Source organism: Solanum lycopersicum, chromosome 12, assembly GCF_036512215.1.
Source record: "Solanum lycopersicum chromosome 12, SLM_r2.1".
Taxonomy (NCBI): Eukaryota; Viridiplantae; Streptophyta; class Magnoliopsida; order Solanales; family Solanaceae; genus Solanum; species Solanum lycopersicum.
Window position 1 is genome coordinate 68,505,582 of NC_090811.1, and position 15,262 is coordinate 68,520,843.

General features: G+C 31.8%; 2 protein-coding genes across 2 annotated transcripts; one reads left to right on the top strand and one right to left on the bottom strand.

The window, feature by feature from the left end:
• Positions 1 to 181: 181 nt before the first annotated feature.
• LOC101248559 (ubiquitin-ribosomal protein eS31 fusion protein-like) lies at positions 182 to 2,750 on the bottom strand. The gene is made up of 2 exons (XM_004252900.5): positions 2,506 to 2,750; positions 182 to 813 (listed from the first exon to the last, which is right to left on the bottom strand). The coding sequence occupies exon 2, from the start codon at positions 789 to 791 to the stop codon at positions 321 to 323; it is 471 nt and encodes a 156-aa protein (XP_004252948.1). The 5' UTR covers positions 792 to 813; positions 2,506 to 2,750; the 3' UTR covers positions 182 to 320.
• A 1,571-nt stretch (positions 2,751 to 4,321) lies between these two features.
• On the top strand, positions 4,322 to 11,174 carry LOC101248280 (novel plant SNARE 13-like). The gene is made up of 10 exons (XM_004252899.3): positions 4,322 to 4,878; positions 7,386 to 7,478; positions 7,909 to 8,002; positions 8,677 to 8,714; positions 9,282 to 9,379; positions 9,854 to 9,933; positions 10,008 to 10,064; positions 10,145 to 10,237; positions 10,324 to 10,398; positions 10,736 to 11,174. The coding sequence occupies exons 1-10, from the start codon at positions 4,799 to 4,801 to the stop codon at positions 10,838 to 10,840; spliced, it is 813 nt and encodes a 270-aa protein (XP_004252947.1). The 5' UTR covers positions 4,322 to 4,798; the 3' UTR covers positions 10,841 to 11,174.
• Positions 11,175 to 15,262: the final 4,088 nt, after the last annotated feature.

The window sequence follows — 15,262 nt, forward strand, 5'->3', positions numbered from 1 at the left end:
TGTCATTTTGTGATTGGTTAACCAACCAAGCAAATCAAGCAAAGAGGTTTCAAGATAGCAAATGACGATCCAACTAAGATCTTTTTTTTTTGTTGTTGCAAGAAGGGTGTGACCCAAACAAAATCGATGAAACGGAAGAAATTCGAGTAAATAGAAGCACAAAAACAAGAGGTGGAAAATATTTTAGCTGACAAAATCCATAGCTTTTTATAAGCTGCAAAATAATCCCATCTTGTCACAAACAAAACATTGAAAGGAGAGTATAGGGACACAAATGTGGGCAAAATCTAAGATAAAGTAATAGCCAAACTAACACTTGTCTAATCACCACCAGCCTTCTGGTAAACATAGGTAAGCCCACATTTACCACAATAGTGCCTGTCAAAATGGTTAGCCATGAAGGTTCCAGCGCCACACTCAGCGTTGGGGCACTCCTTGCGGAGCCTCTGAACCTTGCCAGAATCATCGACCTTGTAAAACTGGAGGACAGCGAGCTTAACCTTCTTCTTCTTGTGCTTGATCTTCTTAGGCTTGGTGTAAGTCTTCTTCTTACGCTTCTTGGCACCACCACGGAGACGGAGGACAAGGTGGAGGGTGGACTCCTTCTGGATGTTGTAGTCAGCTAGCGTTCGGCCATCCTCGAGCTGCTTACCGGCGAAAATCAATCGCTGCTGGTCTGGTGGAATGCCTTCCTTGTCTTGAATCTTAGCCTTAACATTGTCAATGGTGTCTGATGACTCTACCTCCAAGGTAATGGTCTTGCCCGTCAGGGTCTTCACAAAGATCTGCATTTTTCACCACTTGGTGCACCAGCTGCACAACTCAACAAAGAGCATATATTCAATATATTAATAATGACTACATCACAATTATAAACAAAGCGGGAGTCGACTGTATAAATCCCTTGCACTTATTTCACACTATTCCGACCAAATCAAACAAAGCACAGATATTTATCAACTAAGTCTCTATTCCAACAAAAAAAAGTTTCCTGCGTCACCATTGCAACTATTTACTTCGTTTTATCTTAGAGCTCTAGAACTATTCAATTCTACTTGAGCCAAATCACCGACTACAACTACATACGATGCATAGATACGAATATTCCTTCAATCAAAAAACTAAGCCTCTGTAGCGATGAAGTTACTGGAGTTCCTCTATAACCACATTAGACAAAGGAACATATATAACTTAAAGAAATCACAAGAAACCATGATATCGTGTGCGTGAAAGGGAGTCAGCTATGAATTATATGCAACTATTCAATTACACCCCGAGCCAAACCAAGGACAACACCTCAATTACAAACAAAAACTAACATTTTGCTCTATTTGGATAATATCAAACTATATACGGACATTCCATCAATCAATTAACTAGGCTTCTATTTCTGTAACCATTAAGGCATATTTGGGGCCAATTTAAACGAACACTTGTTTAGATTGTAAAAAATCAAAACAATGATATGGGGAAAATATTTTGCTCAATTCAGGTCAAATCAAACATAGAACAAATCTTTCATCGATCAATCAACTAGGCAACACAAACAAATCTTTCATTGATCAGTCAACTAGGCATCTGTTTCAAAGAAAAAGATTGCAGTCCCTCTATAACTACGTCTGTCTAGTATAGCCTAGCCCAATTTAAACGAGAAACGTGTATTAACAAGTAAAAATCACAAGAAACAATGATATGTTGAAAATGGGGTCAGCCATATGAATACACTGACATTATTCACTTCTATCTTGGCAAAATCAATGAATACATAAACCTTCTGTACCATTTTTTCTCTATTCAGGTCTAATCAAATAATAAGAGAAGTTTCATCAATCAACTAGGCATCTGTTTCAATGAAGAAAGTTAGAAGTTTCTATACAAGCACATAGGTCTAACAAAATGAATATTCTGTTATGTTGCTCTGACTCTTCAGAAATGGCAATGGGTGTGTATCGGATTCTAAAAGAATAGTGCATTTTTCAAGAATCCAACAAGGGTGCGGCATCAAAAGTGAAGAGTTCGCGCAACATAAATACTCAACAACCATTTTGCTCAATTCAGATCCAATCAAACAAAAAACACAACTTTCATCAATCAATCAACTAGGCATCTATTTCAATACATAAAACTACAGTTCCTCTATAACTATGTAGTCTATTATAGCCTAGCCCATATTAAATGAGAAACATATATTAACATGTAAAAATCACAAGAAACAACAGTACATGAATAATGGAGTTTAGCCATATGAACACTCTTAAGCTATCCATTTTGCTCAATTCGGGTCAAATCAAACAAAGAACAAATCTTTCATCAATCAATCAACTGAGCATCTATTTCAATCAACAAAATTGCAGCTCGGGTCTATTCTATACCAAATTAACATGTAAAAATTACTAAAATCACATCGAACAACATATAATCAATAAAATATGAGCAAAATATTCAAATCACTAAATACAATTGTGTTCTACAATACAAAAAATGATATGAGAAATTGGAACTTACAAATTTGAAGGTGAAAAAGTGCCGCTACACTGAAAGCTGAAGGAAGAAAAATGGCGGTTAGGGTTTATGAAGAATTTATAGTTCCAATATGGGCCCTCAACTGGGCTTGCAAATAATAATCTGGGCTTAAACCCAAGACCCGTTTGTTTCAATGGGTTATCAAAATGGGATCTTCGGTGAATTGGATCGAACGGTAAGCGTTTTGACATAAAAATTATGATATAAAACAAAGGTATTTGGATATCGAATTACGTTGTTTAATTAAACTAGTGTTATTTAACATGCGATTGACATGATAAAAAAAAAAAAAGATCAATGAGAGCACGAGTCTAGAAACTATGCACTCGTTTGGTTATCGAGATGGAATACGATATTGATGAGTAATATTAATTCAAAAACGAAATTATTACGATATGTATAGTCATCGTATAGCTCATGCATATTGATACAAATAATGTCTTTAGTTAGGACTTAGGAGTAGGGGTGGAGCCAGCAATATGTGGCGTGGGGGGGGGGGGGGTCACCCAAACCCCCTTCAGCGGTTTTTTTTACTATTTATACCTAGTTTAAAATTATTTTTTTATGTATATACAGTAGCTGTCAAACCTTTTTGATTCGTTTGTATATTTACTTTTTCAGATTTTGAACTTTCTTATTTAAAATTCTAGCTCGAACACTTCTTAAGAGTGTTATAACTTACAGTAATACACCTAATATGTTATAATGAAATATATATCTTTAAAATTTTTAAAATTTATTCATAAATTACATTCCAGACAACGATAATTTAAAAAAGAAATAATCATCAAAAAATAATTGCAATAATGGACTTGTTAACGGTAATGAAATATTCTAATTTGAAAGCTATAGGTAGTAGTTATAATAATGTTAATTCATTTCTTAGTTTGACCCCACTTTGAATTGTTGAAATAACTATAATTTTGTAGTGAAAATATTTTAATTCAATTCTTATATGATCTAAGCACATGAATATATTATAGTTCATAATAAAATATTAAAATATTTTAAAATATTATATTAATAAATAACATATCTCTGTTTTTTAATAAATAAATATTTATAATTATGAATATTCAAACATATAAGTTTATAAGGAAGCACTAATCAATCTCATGGTATATAACATTCCTTCATGTCAAAGCATGAGTCTTTTTTCTCAAAATATAAATGTACGAATCAAGCTTTACATTTTAAAAAAAATCGAGATCATAATATGAAAATTCAAATTATGATTATCTCAAATTACATGTGATATCACGACTCTATATCACACGTCTAAACAAAAATTAACTCCAATTAAAACTAATAATATATATCTTAGCGAGAAAATTCCACATTGACAAATTTCCAACTCAAATCGAAGTTTCATATTAAAGATAAAATGTAAAAAAAAAATCTTAATTAAGACTTCATACCAAATGTTCAAACAAAAAACTTAACAATGAAGATTTACTTACCACTCTATTTCAAACTTTTGTCTATAAAAATAACATCATAGGATCGTAAAATTCACAAACAAACTTGACTTCGTCGATTCAAACAACATCATCGAATAGTAAAACATACAAAACAAACCTGGCTTTCGTCGATAGAAATAACATCATAGAACTGTAAAACTCATAAGCAGACCTTGACTTTCGTCGATAAACTTAATATCGTCAAATCGTAAAACTCACAAATAAACATGACATTTGTCGATAGAAATAACAACATAATATCGTAAAACTCACAAATAAACCTACTTTTATCAATACAAATAACATCACATAAGACCGTAAAATTCACGAGTAGATTCAAACACCGCGATTATAAAACCAAAGTTAAGTTAGCAATGCAAGGGTGTCATGTGCACAACACCACATTGACAAGAAAGAGAAAAGAGAGAAAAAAACAGAAAAAAGTGAGCATTGGCAGCCTGTATTTTCATCATTATTTTTGCTTAATACCAAACACACAAATTAAAATTAATTCTCTTTTCCCTTTTTTTTTTTTCTCTTCAAGAACCCTAAAAACCATCCCAAATCCAATTTTCCCCTCTTTGGGTTTTGTTCCTTGTCAAAAAAACCCTATAAAATCTTAATCTTTCCATCTTTAGAACCTTCAGTTTTCAATTTCAGTTTTTTTTGGAGTAAAATGGGATGAATTCCGTGAAATTTTGAGTTTTGGGGAGTTGGGTGTTTGTAATTTGATTTGCCGGTGAAGAATTCGTTTGGGTTCTAACCGGCGGTGAAGGAAGAAGAAGAGAAAAAAGGGGATAACGATTGCTCAAAAAATGGCGAATTTGGACTTACAAATGAACCCACAGATGGAACAGATCCATGGAGAGATTCGGGATAATTTCCGAGCTCTAGCGTAATTTTCTCGTCTTTATTGTGACAATTTAATGAATAATTGCTGTTTTTTTGCTCTTTTTGATGTGCATTGTTTATGTTTAGATGTGTAAATTGGAATGATAAGTCCTCGAATGAATTGGGAAGGGTGTTGAGCATTTGTACAGCCAATTTCGTTAAGTTTGGGATTGAGTCGTAGTTGTTATAAGCGTTGTTTGTTGTACTAGAGATAAAAATGGAATCTTTGAATTTTTTGAGGCTTTTAGTGTAGTATAGAGTATTTTATTTTTTTGATAATGATGTAGCATAGAGTAGTTAATTGAGATATTATTGTATATAATGAAATATGACTGTCTTCCCTTTGTGGGATAAACTTTGAGTTCAATTGCTTTTATTTGTATGCTTCGAAGATGAAATGAAAGTAGTCTCACTCTTTAATGCGGAATAACTACTCCGAAAAAGCATGGATGGCTGGGATTTTGTATTATTTTTCCTATATTGGTCTTCACTGATGTTCATGTTCAAAAGCATAGAACTTGGCTGAAGGAAGATGGTGGTGGTACGTGAACAGTTGGACCAAAATAATTTTAATTATGACAGAATTTATGTTGCTGACCTGTCTAATTTGGGAATTGAAGTTTAGTGCATCAATTGATTTGAAGTTGCGGGTGGAATTCTGCCTATGTGGGCAGAGCTTGGATAAAGCAAAAGTGTTGCATAAATTGATAATGAGACTACACAAATAGTCTAATCACGATATAGAGGATTTTGTGTAGCTTATCCCAACTAGTTTCACTGTGAGTTAGTTAATTGATTGATTGAAGCTGGGACGAGGTGGGGGTTTCAGTTAGAGATTTAAGTTAGTTCGTGATGGAGCTCTGAGTAGATGTCTTGTAAGATTTCATGAATTTCAATAATGGATTCATTATCCTCCGTGTCATTATTTTTGTTGGTTAGCCAATCCTGCTAAGTTGTTATAGTAGCTTAAACTCTTTTTTTTGTGACCAATAACAATTGAGTTATTTCTCTTGCTGTCGGATCCCCTTTTACCATTTTAGCTAGTCAAATAAGCTCATGCATTCAGAATATAAGGACCTGAGTTAATTTACGATGTTCTTTGAGGGCTATTGCTAAATGAACCATCCCGTTTGCCAAGTGCTGTACTTTGGAACAATAACACATTATAGGAGATTGTGATATCACAAATTTAACGCTTTCATATGTCATCCATTTTGTCCGTATGTATTATTTTCTTCTCTGTCCATTATGGTGCTTGTTATACCTATGGTTAGAGTACTAAAATATTGAAGGTTGATAATAAATGGTAAAATATTGAAAGATTTATATGACTATGAATACATGCCTAATCGAAACTTTCTAGATCATTATATAATGCATTAAAGAATGTACATTTCCCCCCCAACACTAGCTCATGTACAAACTAGTTTATTTACCCAGAGCAGAAAGCACCTTCTTATAAAAAAAAGGATGTACCATTTTTAATGACGGCGGTGTTTGGGCCAACTTGTGCTCACCTCATTTATTCGACCGAGTACTTGCTAGCTCCTACCATCATAGGTAGTGGGTAACTTCGCCAACCAAGGCTTAGGCAAGTGCGATCACCTAGTGTTTTTTTGTCTCCGTTGGGATTTGAAATTTAGATCTCATTGGTTCTCCTCCCACCTCATTGACCACTAAGTCACACTTTTTGGTTGTGGATGTACTTGGAAAAAATACATTTTGTTTAAATGGTAACAACTTTTATAACTTTAAATGCACATAGGCTGTGTGAGCCGTATTCACGGAGATATAAGATTACCAAAAGTATTCTTCCTTACGGGCACTCTAGTACTTGTAAAAGGGACTCAGTGTCATCCATATGCTCTTGTTTACACCAAAAGTGAAACAACATGAAACAATTTAATTTTATATTCTGGATTGAGTTTCTCTTATCTTCAAAACATCATGAGTTCCTCTCTGTCCATATACGTCCTCATTATTCAGGCCGGTGTTATGATCTATCTTCTTTTCTGTTCTGTTATTCTTCCACTTTTATGCCAGCTTTACAAAAAATACAGAGTTTTTCTTTGCATTGTCCAACTCAAACCTATCATAGCTGGAAAAATGTCCCGTAGTTGTGCAGTCACTTTGCAATGTAAAAAAACAAATTGCTATTGTTTCTGCATCTTTACTTGAAATAAATATATTAGTTTAATGGATCAAGAAAGGTGGGAATAAAATCTGCAAAGATATATTAGTTAACTCGTTTGTTTTAGCCATGGTACCGACCTGTTCTAGCTTGACATTAAGGCATAGCAGTAGTAGTTATTACTTTTACAGCATGTCGTTCATTATCTATATCAAAACTTCGTTTCTGTTATTCTGTCTCTATACTTGGAAGTGCTTTGTGGTGCTCTTGCCTTCCGTATAACATTTCGGTTCCTTAACAAGCACGCATGTGCATGTCCTTAATCACTTCTTTTCATGACATGTACACTAATTTGCACATCTTTTTCCGTGTTTCCTCAGAAATGGATTTCAAAAGCTGGATAAGATCAAAGATTCCAATAGACAGAGTAAACAGTTGGAAGAACTTACTGGAAAGATGAGAGAGTGCAAAAGGTAACTTTTTTTTATCTTATCCCTAATTTCATACTTGTATAGCTGGAAATACACACCACTTAAACATGAAATGTTTGGTCCTTCCATTATTTTTTAAAAATTTACATTTGATCCTTCAAAAGGTATATCAGGAATTCCAGCTATTAGAATACTGGATTTATGTCTAAGCCGAATAAAAGTCCTCAGTACCTACCAAAACAAATTATAGTACTATTTATCTTGATCAAAAGTAATTATAGTATTTATTTGGTCTTTAATTTAAAGTGCTGTTTTCAACTTCTTATTTCTATATAATATTGTTATTATACTTAAGTTGTTACTCTCTCATTAGAAATAACGGTGGTTCTTGAATTATCTCTTGGGTAGTGAATAATTAGTTTCCATGTTAGGGTGATTGTTAATACTTTTTACTTTCCCATTCTTCTTTTAGGTTAGTTAAAGAGTTTGATCGTGAAATTAAAGACGAGGAGAGTAAAAGTCCTCCCGAGGTCAACAAACAACTCAATGATGAGAAGCAATCAATGGTAAGTTGGATCTCTTATAAAGAAAAAAGGTTTATTGGGGATCTCAATTGAGCTTGAAGTGGTAAGCAGCATATGTATTCCAATGATGGTTATCTTAGTTTATTCTGTGAACCTGTGCTAACTTCTTTTCATCCAGTTCCCTTCCCGTGCACTTGCATGATGATTCTGTCGTTGTAAATATAAGCATCCATTACCTTGCAAGAGAAACAATTTTTCGTTTTGATTTAGTTGACATTGTTACTTTTGGCAGTGATGTTTTGTGTAACTTAACTTTTCATAATAGGGCTACTCGATGAGAAATGAGCTTCTAATTGGCATTGCAATTTTTGCAGCTTTGGTGTCACTCTCATTTCCTTTTGTTTTTCATGTTTTCCTTTACCATCAAGCTTTCTGTGATCCATATAACACAGAGACAACGGATCCTATAAATATCCTTCAAAACCACCATGTTATTGTCTTTTGGTGTGTGCCTTTTTTTATCAATTGCAAACTTCACTATTCCACTTTGGATATACATAAGAGGCTGTTGCAATGCGATCAAGATATGTGGGTGGCTAATATGAATTTTGGGCACTGCCTTTACGAGACTACACGTTTGTTTGGTCCATTCACTATACTAATATTACACATATCAGTTCTGTGGAACACTGCTCTAAATTTTTTTAATTTTGCAGATCAAAGAGCTAAACTCATATGTGGCCTTGAGAAAAACGTGAGTTCTCAACAAATTTATTCTTTTTTCCACTCTGGTTTCTGCTCCCAGAAATTTTTCTCCTCTTTTGTCTCAACTTGCATGCTGTTTCACATGTTGTGTAGATTGTTTGGAAGTTGGATATGTTAATGAACTTTTACATTTGCATGGCTTTGTTTGCGAATTATATGATGTGTATACATAAGCACCGACTCAAGGCTGCAAATTGCAATCCCATTATACATCAATAGGCCCTTTCTACTCAATAAAGTCACTCCTTCCACAAAAATTGATGACTACACAGATAAAACCGTCAAATTTTGGGATTTGTTTCTGAAATCAATTGGATTGACTTCTTGAGAAGGAAATTTCTTTCATTGGGAAACTATACAAGAGTACTATGAATCCTCATTTTAAAGAAGTACTTAGAAAATTAAAGAAAAATATGTCTAATGAAATTTAATTTAGTCTCAGGAAAAGAGTTCCTAAAACCTGATGTTGCTCCTTCATTATCTAGTTTGTTCAGGTTCTCTGATAAATAAGCAGTTGGTTTTTGTTACCTCATTCTTTCAATTGGCTGGGATGCAGGTATATGAGCAGTCTTGGCAATAAGAGGGTTGAACTATTTGATATGGGAGCAGGTGGAAGTGAACCAACAGCAGAGGAAAACGTTCAGATGGCATCAGGTTGGAACACAATAACCTATTATTCTTAGACTTTCAGATGGAAACATTTATTTTCCAATTATTCTAGGGAGCATATTTGTAAGGTTCTGACTTTGTTTTCCCAGCTTCTCTTATCCATTTCTTCTTGGACTTTCAGATGGAAGCATTTCTTAGAAGTTATTTTTGTTAGACTTTCCATTGTAGATCTTAATATGCATGGCTTTATGTTATACTAGTGACCTAAAAAACACATATTCGGCCACTCTTGGAATGTGTAATCCACCTGCTGTTCATTACTACATTTGTTCCTTGAATCCATAACTTAAAAGAATAAAGGGTCGAGGGTATAAACTCACGGCGCCTGTTAATTCATGATTACTGAAGATTCCAATATCATGTTCCTTAGTTGTAGAGAAGAATCTGAACTGAGAATGCATCCAAGCAACTTGTGGACTCGCTATACTGGTCTTCTTATTCATTTTAATCTTTACGCAGAAATGTCAAATCAGGAGCTCATCAGTGCTGGAAACAAGACAATGGATGAAACTGATCAAGCCATTGAACGCTCCAAACAGGTTAAGTAGTTCATTTTAACGTTGTTTCAGCATATCTACCATCCGTATCTTAAAAGCTTATTTCTACTCTGTAGGTTGTTCACCAAACAATTGAAGTGGGAACACAAACTGCTGCTACCTTGAAAGGCCAAGTGAGTGCAATTATTCATCTCCTTTGATTTGTTTTGTCTTAGAATATCCATCTAACTTTTTGAGTCTCTTTGTTATGTAGACTGATCAGATGGGTCGTGTTGTCAATGAGCTCGACACAATTCACTTCTCCATCAAAAAAGCATCCCAGCTTGTCAAGGAAATTGGACGGCAGGTATGTTGTAAAATCCTCATATTTATGAAGTGTTTTGTATTCTTTCATCTCTTTTGATTAATTAATCTAGCTCCCAACTTTTTCAGGTTGCCACAGATAAATGTATCATGCTTTTCCTCTTCCTCATTGTCTGTGGTGTAGTTGCCATAATTGTTGTGAAGGTAGTTTCTCATACCATGGATTAGTTTAACTAAATAAACATATCAAATAACTATGGGGGACTCCCACAGTTTTGAAGCGGGAAGTCCAACTTTATATGCAAATATATTACCTTCTCAACGAAATAACAAACATATCATAGTTATCCTTGCTACACCTTTCAACTCAAGAGCATATATTGATGCATAAAGAGCTCGTATCTGCTATGAAAGTGTTACTTCAAGCTCTTAGTACTCTTAGCCACTTCCTGCGTAGAACTCTGCAATCTTTTAAGCGTTTGTTTGACTACATGTAGATACTGTGCTTTACAGCTGAATTTCTCTGTTCGTGTGTTTTCAGATTGTGAATCCTCACAACAAGGACATAAGGGATATCCCCGGACTGGCACCTCCAGCACCTGCAAGGAGATTGCTATATCTAAGGCCCGGACAAGATTTCATGTAAATCTTCAAGGACGGATCCATCCAATTTTCGATATGGTACCACTGTAAAGAAGTATCAGAGGAATGCTATCCGCGGAGAGCTGCTCGTTTACTGTGATCTCCCTGTCTAAGTTGTGCATACCGTATTTGCTCTGTTGTGCATTTCATTTTTCCTTTCCATTCCATTCCATTTTCGTTTATGTAAATGTTACACAATATTTGTCCTTTATTCGCCTTTTTTTTTGCATTTTATGGTGCATTGGATTCATTCTGTAACCTCTTGGAGTGTTAGAAGAGTTGCAAGCAGACAAGAGTACACTTATATACTACTCATATGCTATTTCTTTTCTCTTCAATGTATGTATGTATTTATGTATGTCCAACAATGGTGTTTTGATGTTGAACTTGACGACTGTGTGCGCGAGTTACGATTATTTACTTATCTTTGAAATGTGAAATCCCTCTGCTGGACCCAACGGTGGCCTTACCTCCCTCCCTCCCTACTTGCAGGGACAATGACAAACTTAACGAGTGTACATTTTATTTTTCATAATGACGGTATTTTGAATGTATTTACATACTATTTTATCGAGTTCTTGTTACTTTCTACTTGCATAAAACACCGGTTAACCTTACATATCTAAGTTTGGATGAGTTGAATCATCTGATAATTGTGTTGATGGAAGATAACAAATAAAATGGATTAGTTGAAATATGTTGATTCGGATTTCAATGCTATTTTTTAAAAAAATATATAAAAAAAACTATTAAAATGAACATCACATACAAGTTCTATAACTATTGTCCCAAACAAGAAAAATTAATATCTTGATCAATCTTGATTTGGTTGAAGTAGGAAGATATGCTTTTAATCATTTCATTTTTTTCTTTATACTATATGGTTTTTGACTTTGCATTTTCATATAATCATATGATCTTATACTCCTATGATAGCTTTTGCTTTCAAAATTCAAAATATTTGAAGCGATTACTCGAAAATTGTTGCTTAAAGTTACTCAGTCAGACTATTAAAGATCGCAATATAGAATGGATAGAATTTTCTCACTCTTAATTAAAGATCTCGTACTAATAGTTGTATGTTGAAAGTAGCAATTAAGCACATGAGTGGTTGTTTAATTATGTTTATGTGGTTGAATTTGGTCAAATCCTAATGAAAAAGGACAAAATAAAACTAATAATGCTAATACTATAAAATTAATAATGCTAATGGTATGTTATCAAATATGGTTAATTGATAGCTAAGTTATTGGGTCCCTTGTCTTTTCATTAGTCAACAAAACCTATCTCATAATGAAGAATATTACATAATATATAAGTGATGAATATAAAACATAATCAGTAGGTGTATGAAGAATATTCAAAAATTATAAATATAAGATGTATATTCATCGCGGTTATATAAGATTAAACAAGATTTTAAAAATACTGTCACGATATAGAAGATTTAAAATAACATATATAGATAATAAAATTGAAGAAAATCACTTGTGATTGTTCAGTCATTTCTATGATTTATTAGATAAACTTATGATCGTTAAAAGTGATAAAATCGACTTAGTTATATATAAAACGAAACTATTTCGAAAGACGTTGTATACCTAATTAAAGATCATCATGAAAGAAAGAAATATATATAAATCAAATTAACAAGGTTTAGTTTTAGATTAGTATATTTACCTTAGATTTGATATTTTAAACTTCAAAGAATGTTTTAGTTTATCATTTAATTTTGTATAACATTAAACAAACATAATGTTATTAAATGAAACGATACAAATTATATATAAATATTTTTTATTCGTATAATTAATTTTAACTTGTTCGAAGTTGAAACATATCTATTATTGACACAATAATATTAGACTAATAAATAGTCAAATTTTGTGGCTACTTTTTCCTGCTTGGTCGAAAATGAAATAGACACAAAATAACACATTTAAGACTATAGTCTTATATTCAAGAAAATTTTCAATTCTACACACTGTAGAAATAGTACATCTTTGAAAAGAAAGGATGTAATCGGTAAAAGGTGCGAGAGTTTATTTTTTAATCAAAAAAGATAGAGGTACATTCGAAAAATAATTGAAATTGAGGACGTGAAGGGTCGAGGTCGGGTAATTAATAAGACATAAGTTCAGCGGACATAACCTTGAATAGGAAGGTTTGAAGATCGAAATAAATAATTGAGGGTGACACGCTATGTGTGGGAACAGGTCGGGGTTATTATTTAGTAGTCACGTTATATCTTATTTTTTATTGCGTATTATCACATATTGTTAGGTTAAATTTACTTTGTATGTTGTTGTTTTGTTATCATATTAATCTTGCAAATTTGTTTCAAAATAATTAATTTAAGTCAATGATCTATCGAAAACAACCCTCTATTTCATAAAAATGTGTATATCTCCGATTCTTCTCAGATCCATTCATGAAATTATATTTTTGATACTATTCGTGTTGTACCTAATATCATAAATAAATTGTAAGTTTGGTGACAAACAAAGAATCGTCAAAACTATTCATAAACTTTAAATTTTAAATTCGTTTCTATTAATCTTATAAAATATGCAAAATAATTATTATTAATAATAATAATTAATCTTATAAAATATGCAAAATAATTATTATTAATAATAATTGCAACCTTCATAGAAATGTACATTGGTGACCCACAACACGAATGGTGCATTATATTTCTAAGACTTCCACCTACCAAATCAAATACCTAAATAGCATTGTTAAGATATATCGAGTAGCGATAGAATTAAAATTTTATTAAAAACACAAAATAAGTGAAATTAATTAGAATTTAATATATATTTAAAAATAATTTTAATTATATATAAATAATATTATAATTTTTTCATTTGGCACGATTCATATAAATTGTCTTGATCCTACCTGACTTCGTCCCGAGAGGGTACGGGGGACAATCATCACCTGCCATAGGACATAATCAGATTTTATGTGTACAATACATTAGTAACAACCAATACAGTATTCATTTGTGACCATTAGATTTTTTTTTTGATAGCAATTGCGAATTTATTAAATCGTATTTATTGTCTATTTATTATTGACATATATTTAATTTCATTATTTTCTTATCTTTCATTTTTCAATGTCGATGTATGTGTTAACTCAACATAATATTTTTGCGATTGAATAGACAATTATTTATACAACAAATATAAATTAAACACGATTTGAGAATTTGTTAATTAATTTTATTTTTAATTTTATAAATTAACAAATTAACACTTTAGTTTTAAATAATAGTTGTCATAAAATAGATTGGTACTGCCATTTGCCACCGTCAAAATATTTAATTTGGTCGACATAAAAATATTTTTTTGAAAATATAAAAAGACATTCAACAACCGTCCAAGTTTTATTTATTTATTTTTCTTTTTTGACTTGCTAACCCCACAATTAAACAATCAAAATAATTAATAAATGCAAATATGGAAATTCACAATTTTCATGATTCTTTTTTTAAGAAATCAAAGAGATTTGACAGTTGAGAAGGCCTAGGTGTGTCCATTGTTTATAGTAATACCTACTTAGGATAGTTCGGTAGGAGAATAAGTTATTTCGAGATTTATTATTTTAAATTTTTTGTAATTATTAGTTTTTAACGAGAAATTTTTAGTAAGGACGAGTTATTAGCTTGTGTTGATTATATTCTAATCTTTATATATTATCGCTATTCGCTTTTATCGATTGAATGTTTAGATTGTGATGATGTTACCGCTATTTTATTTTCACTTGGGATAAAAATTATATATAATTTAACAATATTTTATTCCAACAACATAAGATAAATTTATTCTAAAATTAGTTATTATGAATCTTTTCAAATTTAACTAATTATTAAATGCTAAACTATTGATAATTATCTATATATTTATATTAAATTATCTGATTATTCTATATTTATGGGTGATATAATTCTACAACTACTCTAAATATGACATATATTATAATTAAATAATTGTTATATGAAGGGAAGAAACACATATTTCAATTAGTTGAAGATTAAATGAACTTAAGTTTAATATTATAAAGACCAAACACATAATTCAATACTATTTTGGGGGATCAAAGGTGTAATTATATTATTATTATTATTATTATTATTATTATTATTATTATTATTATTATCATTATAGTAAATTAATAATAATGTGTCTCAATAAATTTCATTCAAATTGCATCATTGCCTGTCCCTTTCCACTCTTTATTACATCTAATTTTAATTATTAATACCCACTAACCTTCTTTTCTTTTCTTAATATTTGTATCTACATCAACTTTATTTTATGTTAGAAAAATACACTAAGTATCGCCTTAATTTATATTCGAAATCTCAGAGATACACTTATATTATACAAAGGACCTATTATTCTCTTGAACTTATTTT